Below are 7,500 nucleotides of genomic sequence, written 5' to 3'. Positions count from 1 at the left end.
TGTACGGCAAGCCATGACCTCACTTCCTCTCTGTCCACCTGGTAGCCATGGCTACGCGTGTCTCCACTTCCTGTTCCTGTGTCACTTCCCTTGACCCTCGCCAAGGTCTCTCTCTCACTGGGTGCGTGCGTGTGTGCGTGTGTGTGTGTGTGTGTGTGTGTGTGTGTGTGTGTGTGTGTGTGTGTGTGTGTGCGTGTGTGTGCGTGTGTGTGGCTGAAATTTGATCAATACTTATGTAATGGGGATTTTGGAGTGTTTGAGACAGAGGGAATGTGTGTGTGTGTTTAAGAGAGAGGTGTGTGTTTAAGAGAGAGGTGTGTGTGCGTGTGTGGTGGGGGTGGGGATGAGAGTCTTTTGTGAATTGGAGCATGAAAGCTGAGTGTATGAATCAAAGGGTGTATTTTGGTCACTGAGCAAAATCATGCATTCACACAACACACACACACACACACTTCTTTCACAAACTGTACATACTGTATGCTCCTGTCACATATTCTCATACTATACCACCAAAACAACATTACAGTCAGTCACACCCATTTAGAACAACCACTCTTACAGACATACATACAGACAGACAGACAGACAGACAGACAGACAGACAGACAGACAGACAGACAGACAGACAGACAGACAGACAGATAGACAGACAGACACACACATACACACACACACACACACTGCTGTCCATCCATTCAATCAAGACTGCCGAAATTGACATCATGGAACTCAACAGGCCTATCAGGTGAGACATCACTACATTTTCCTTTGACAGTGTTTATTTTGTCTCCAAAAATAATTTATCTCTATCGTTAGAAAGTCATTTTTGTGCTTTTTACATAATCTATGCAGTATTGTATATAGTCTATATAGTTTTGTATATAGTCTTCATATCAGCCTCTATAGTCTATATAGTTTTCATATAGTCTATATACAGTAGTATTGTATATAGTCTTCATATAGTCTATATAGTATTATATATAGTCTTCATATAGTCTATATTGTATTGTATATAGTCCTCATATAGTCTATATAGTATTATATATAGTCTTCATATAGTCTATATTGTATTGTATATAGTCCTCATATAGTCTATATAGTATTATATATAGTCTTCATATAGTCTATATTGTATTGTATATAGTCCTCATATAGTTTATATACAGTAGTATTGTAGTCTTCATGAACAGCAGGGTGAATGGAGAGAACCTGTGTGAGTTACTCTGGAAGCTCCCTCTTCCCAAGCTACTCTCCCCTGCCTCGGTTCACTTGATTAAAGCTGTGTAGAGGCTGGCTGCATGCAGACAGGAGGAGAGAGAGCAGTAGTGGTTAGGAGAGAAGGAGACATCCTGAGGAGAGAAGGGGAGGAGAGAAGGAGGCATCTTTGAACCAGTGTTGGAATGGGGCCCTTAGTATCTGTGATTCTGTACCACCTCCTGTGTGTGTGTGTGTGTGTGTGTGTGTGTGTGTGTGTGTGTGTGTGTGTGTGCGTGTGTGTGTGTGTGTGTGTGTGTGTGTGCGCGTGTGATTGTGATTGTGTGCGTGTGCGTGTGACTGTACAGGTGTCCCAGATGTGGTCAGAACTGGAGACCCACTGACCGACTGTACAGCAGGTCCAGGTAATCTCTCTCCCCCTACATTTCTCTCTCCCTCTCTGTCTCTCTCTCTCTCTGTCTCTCTCTCTCTCTGTCTCACCAGTATCTCTCCTGGCCCAGAGCCAGCTCACCTGACCGTATGATCCCTTTATTCCCCGGTGTGAGCTCTACTCTCCATCCCTGTGTCTGCTTAATTAACTTCCCTCTTTCTCTCTCTCTCTCTCACACACACACACACACGCTCTCTCTCTCTTTCTTTCTCTCTCTTTCTTTCTCTCTCGCTCTCACACACACACACACACACACGCTACAACCCACACAGTCCTTCCTGGTGCTCTTACTGTGTTAGTGTTATGGGGTAGGGGGGGTAAATTGTAATTAACATTAGGATGGGAGAGGTGGAGGGAGGCATAGAGAGATGGATGGGAGAGATTTTGCACTGCTCATTTGCACCGTCCTGTCTTTCCACTGTCCCATCTGGTCCCTGCGCCCGGTCTCCATTAGTGTTATGCACCATTGACCAAAGCAAATTCCTAGTATGCGTAAAAACTATGTGGCCAATAAAGCGATTGTGATTCTGAGATGGAGGGAGGAAGAGAGATGGATGGGGGAGGACAGGCAGAGGAGGGATGGGGAGATGGAGGAGATGAGAGTTGTTCGTTCTGTCCAGGCCTGTGAAGAACACACACATGCACACACACACACACGCACACACACGTCATCATGATAGCTAGAGACGGTGGGAGGACATCTGTTTTTGAGAGATGCCTGGTGTCAAAATAGACTGTGGTTGTCCCCTATATAATAAATGTCCTCTTCACACATATGCCACACACGCACGCACACACACACACACACGCACACACACACACACACACACACACACACACACACACACACACACACACACACACACACACACACTCCCAAAGCTGGCCCAGACCCCTTCATGTGGTGTCTCTCACATCTGTGTTTTAACAGTCCCCATTTGACTTCACCACCAATGCTCCACCACTCTCTCCCTGTCATCAGACTCCTAACAACACACAAACATCATACATGTAGCGTATTTATAGACACAGACCACTCCCCTGAACATAAAACAACAACAACAACTTCATACATGCAGTGACTGTCTTTCCATCACACATCACAAAGAGAAATATTTATTTGAGTTTTCAATTTCCTCTGGCCTCAGGATTGTTAAGGGCCGGGCAGCCTAGCTTGTATTTGGTCTCTTGTATTTGCCAGTATTCTGAATCAGAATCTTCCTAGGAAGTCCTAGGAAGTCCCATGCATGAAAAACCACAAAACGTTCTGGCATTGTGGACCAATAGTCCAGATAGTGGCGCTACAGCAACTGTCTAAAGTTTAAAACGTAATAAAATCATAACAAATCAGCCGTGCTATCACTTTGCAACCACCACCAAAATGTAGGCGCAAGTGAATAGAAACGTCCATACAGCTTCGAGCTGGCAGGAATTATAAAGTCCATCACTCAAAAACTTTAAAACCTATCAAACCTATCTCCTCCCACATTTTTGGTCAATTGACACAAATGCTACACTTACTGTCCTCCACAAACCAGATCTTTGAAATATCAAAAATTGAGCCCACAGTGCATCAAAATGTTTTACTGTAAACAGTACTGTATGCAGCTACTGCAAATTCTCGCTCAATAAATCTCCAATGTTTATTTAAAGAATTGACAAAAACAAAAAAATGTTTCAAACCCCAGTGAGTTTGTCATGCATGGAGCAGAGAGAGAGAGAGAGAGAAAGAGAGAGAGAGAGAGAGAGAGAGAGAGAGAGAAAGAAAGAGAGAGAGAGAGACAGACAGACAGACAGACAGACAGACAGACAGACAGACAGACAGACAGACAGACAGACAGACAGACAATCTGTTACAATCTTTAGGACTGTACACACTGCTATTTCCAAGTGATCAGATCGGATTTGTGTGTTCACACATTGTCAACTTATCTGCATTATCTGCATTGGTTGTTGTGGTAACGGTGTGGTGTGAGTATGCCTATGTACGCCCATTGCAGGTGTGCTGTGTGTCATCTGCTGGCGACTTTGTCATCGCTGTCTTTTGTTTGTTAAACAGTGCAGGCAACAAAACAGCAACTGATGGAAGAATGGAGTTCTGGCCTCTTACCCTTCATGTTACCCCTCACGTCTTAACCGTTTAGATAAAATCCTTCTCGTTCCCGCACTCTGGATTTGACATTGTTGCTGTATGTGTTGCGATGCGAGTGACGTAAAGTACAGTTGTAGCTCAGAGACGTTGTCTAGAAATCCGATTTGAATCGCATTTCAAATCACCTATGAATGTGGTTCAAATCCAGTCAGCAAAAATCAGTTTCCATGTGGTTTTTGTTTTTGCTGTTCAGACAGCAAATCTGATTCTGATCTGGAAATGCCCAAAATCGGATTTGGGCTGCCAGTCTGAACATATAGCCTTGGTTTTGGACATCTGTGTTGTTTGCTTGTTTGGGATGATGGACTGAACCTGAGGACCATATGTCTGTCCCAGTTTGCCAGCATCTGAAAGCGTAACTAGCTAGATAGCCCGAATCCCTCTAGCCTGGCACAGACCTCCATGTATAAAGCTATCAGACAACTTGCATAATAGGCCTGTCCTCTCCCCTTCTCCTCACCTCTCATCTCCTCTCCCCTCCTCTCTTCTCCCTTGCCCTCCTCCATTCTCCCCTCTCCTCCCCTCTCTGCTCCTCTCCCCTTCTCTCCTCCCCACTCCTCTCCTGCCCTCTCCTCTCTGCTCCTCTCCTTCCTTTTCCTCCCCTGCTCTCCTCCCTTCTCCCCTCCTCCCCTTTCCTCTCCTCTCCTCTCCTGTCCTCGTCTTTTCTCTTCTCCTCTCCACACTTCTATTAGAGCAGAGACCTGCAGTGATGCTGTTGTTGTTGTCTGTTGGTCTGCAGCCAATCGTCCGAGGTAATGGATCGTATGCTGGCTGTATCGCTCCTCCCTATTGGCTCTCCTGGCTGGGGCTATAACTCAGTCAGAGGCAAAGAGGCGTTCTCAGGTCAATGCACAGACAGCGCTGTATGAATATTGATGGGAGTGGTATCATAATGACCATGTCTGTGCGTGTGTATGTCTGGGGCACCTCGAACTGATGCTGTGACCTTTAGGGAGATAGTTCAGTGCAACAGTTAGGGTTGTTGTCAGTGCTGTTGGCATTGGAGAAACTCACCACAAGTCGACATTCTAAAGCCATTCTAGATAGAAGAAAGAGAATAGAATAGCTTTTCTATCCTACTTGTTTCTATTCTTGCTCAAATTCAAATTGCTTCCCTCTAGCTAGGAATCCCAAGAAGGCACGTGGGGGTCCAGGTCTGGAATGTGACATTCCGTCCAACGTGCGACAACCTCTATGACCCTACCCACACAGGACCCATCTCTGTCCCCTCTGATTCACCAGCCTGGCATGGGGGGTCGATAAGAGCTCAAGTGGAGGTCTAAATCTGGAAGCTGGGGGGAGATAAGGAGTCCCAGGCCGAGCACCCAGGAAGGAGAGCTCCAGTCCCGGGGGTAGAGAGACAACCAGCTGGACTACTGGGTGACTGGGCTGGAGATAGTCACCTTGACCTAGCTTCAGAGCTACCGTCTTTCTCTGATTCACCACCTCGGACCCTACCTCAGGCAGGAGAGAGACAGGGCAGGCGAGAGAGAGAGAGAGAGAGAGAGAGAGAGACGTGGGACTGGAGATACACAGTAGTCACCTTGACCTACAGCCTCCGGACTACCTTCTGTCTGCTCCTCTCCCTCCGAGTACGGCTGGAGACGGTCACCTAGACACGGCCGGGCTAGCCTCAGTCAGCTCCTCTGTCTGTCGGACCGGACCTCTCAATCCAGCAGCACAGACTCCATGGAGGACACAGAAGTACCTGGGGTCCAGGAGGTGTCTGAATCTGGGGTCCAGGAGGTGTCTGAATCTGGGGTCCAGGAGGTGTCTGAATCTGGGGTCCAGGAGGGGGTTGAAACGCAGGCAGCGGGAGAGCAGAGGGAGGAGAGGGAGGTGACGGAGGACAAGGAGGAGAGCACGGTGATCATTTCCTTCTCTGGAGGCACCAGCAGGCAGTCCCTGGAGGAGAAGGAAGCGAGGGAGGTGAAGGAGGAGAAGGCGGAGGAGAGGGCGCAGAACGTTTCCCACCCCGGAGAGCCGGAGCCCAGTGAGCAGGTCGTGGAGGTTGAGGAGAGAGCGGAGGCCCTGGAGACTGTGGAGGAAGCGGACAACGCTGAGGAGACAGAGGGACCTGAAGAGGAGGAGGAGGAGGAGGAAGATGAGCTTGTGATTCAGACCTCTCAGATCTTGAGAGGGGAGAAGAAGAGAAAGAAGAAGAAGGTGAGTGACGCTGGCATTGTGCCCCCAAATCCCCCCCCCCCCCCCCCCCCCGCCGGTGTACTGTCTGTCTTTCTGTTGACCTTGTGTGAATGAGAGCAGTTGTTTAAGACGTGGAGCTCCACTCAAGGTGCTCCATTCAAGCTCCATTCAAGGTGCACAGTCACACTAATATGTATGAGTAAATCGTTGTACACATAATTGTGTGCAGTGTTTAAACAGTATAAAACACTTCTGCTCCAGACTTGTGCTCATGGACTAGTTCAATGACAACGTGTGACCCATGGAGTTCCTGCTGTTTATTTTAGACTCACAATGTGTGTTCTCATTGTGAGGTGTAGTAAGAGGTTTTTTGGATTTTTTTTGTCAACGAAGGCCTTTTATAATCTCTGAGCTCACTGACCTTGGTTGTTGGCACCAAGGCTACTGGTATGGCATGGCATGGCACTGTGCCCATTCAAACTTAAGAGGATTATAAATATTTCAAATGATGGAAATTAGTCTTTATCTGGCCGAATATGGCCCGTGTCAGAAATGTGGATTAGCTATCTTTGTATATTAAGTGTGTGTGTGTGTGTGTGTGTGTGTGGGTGTGTGTGTGTGTGTGTATGTGTACATTTGATTTGTCTTTGTCTGCCCTGCCAGGCCTCTGGTAAGCCTGTCCTGCCTGACCCCACCTTCAACAGGAGATGCAATCTGCTAGTCAGCGACGTAAGTAGAGTTTCTACTTAGAGTTTCTACTTGGTACTTGATGATGTTATGCAATTGTATATATTTGTTATTGAGTTTCATTGAAACTATTTTTGGATCTTGGCTCCTTATCAGTCAGCCTCAACATGTCCTCCGGTCATGAAACCTGGAGAGGCTGGAGAGAGAGGCCAGTTACACAGTAGTCTGGATCTGGCTCTGGTGCTGTAGTGTGGGCGTTCCCTCTCTCTCTCTTTCTGTTCTCTCTCTCTTTCTGTTCTCTCTCTCTTTCTCTCTCTCTCTTTCTCTCTTTCTCTCTTTCTCTCTCTCTTTCTAATTTCTCTTTCTCTCTCCAGTCACCACCCCCTCCTGCCCACATAATAACTAATCAAGCAGAGAACCATGAATGTGTTTAATCGCTGTGTCGGCACCGTATCTGCGAGTGAGTAGAACCAACCCAGACTCATTTCAGACAGTTGATTCATCACAGCCCAGCCACCAATAGCAGAACAAATGGCCACTTTTCAAATTCAATATATGAGAGAAAAGTGCTCTCTGGCTATTCAAACACTTTTCAGAGCTCTGTCTATTAATTCTGTCATGTGGGAGTGGGAGCTGATTGGCTAGCTGCAGCTCACATTCTGAGTCATGATGACTGAGTCAGATAAACTATTGGGTAACATAAACTATTATACCATGGCCTGGGTTAATACTCTTTTCTGATTGGCCAGCAGACGTGCGTTAAAACCGTGTATACGCACACGTAGTTCGACTGAAGTTTAATTACCAATCTAAATTAATGCGCCGGCTTTGACAGCAACCCAAATGAGCTAATCCCATAGCCTGCTGTACC

At 46.8% G+C, this 7,500-nt stretch overlaps 1 protein-coding gene across 3 annotated transcripts in view; it reads left to right on the top strand.

The window, feature by feature from the left end:
• LOC311320722 (LIM zinc-binding domain-containing Nebulette-like) overlaps positions 1–7,500 on the top strand; it is a gene marked incomplete at its 3' end in the record, with an annotated part of 62,866 nt that overhangs the window by 18,388 nt on the left and 36,978 nt on the right. For all 3 annotated transcript variants that reach the window (XM_084452540.1, XM_084452539.1, XM_084452538.1), the window contains exon 4: position 1. This exon is cut by the window's left edge and continues 107 nt beyond it. In XM_084452540.1, coding sequence (XP_084308666.1) covers position 1 — 1 coding nt within the window. The remainder of the gene's footprint in view (positions 2–7,500) is intronic.

This window comes from Borostomias antarcticus, assembly GCF_949987555.1.
Source record: "Borostomias antarcticus genome assembly, chromosome: 2".
In the NCBI taxonomy this organism is placed as follows: domain Eukaryota; kingdom Metazoa; phylum Chordata; class Actinopteri; order Stomiiformes; family Stomiidae; genus Borostomias; species Borostomias antarcticus.
Note: the sequence above shows the minus strand (reverse complement) of the source record. Positions and strands in the feature narration are given on the sequence as shown.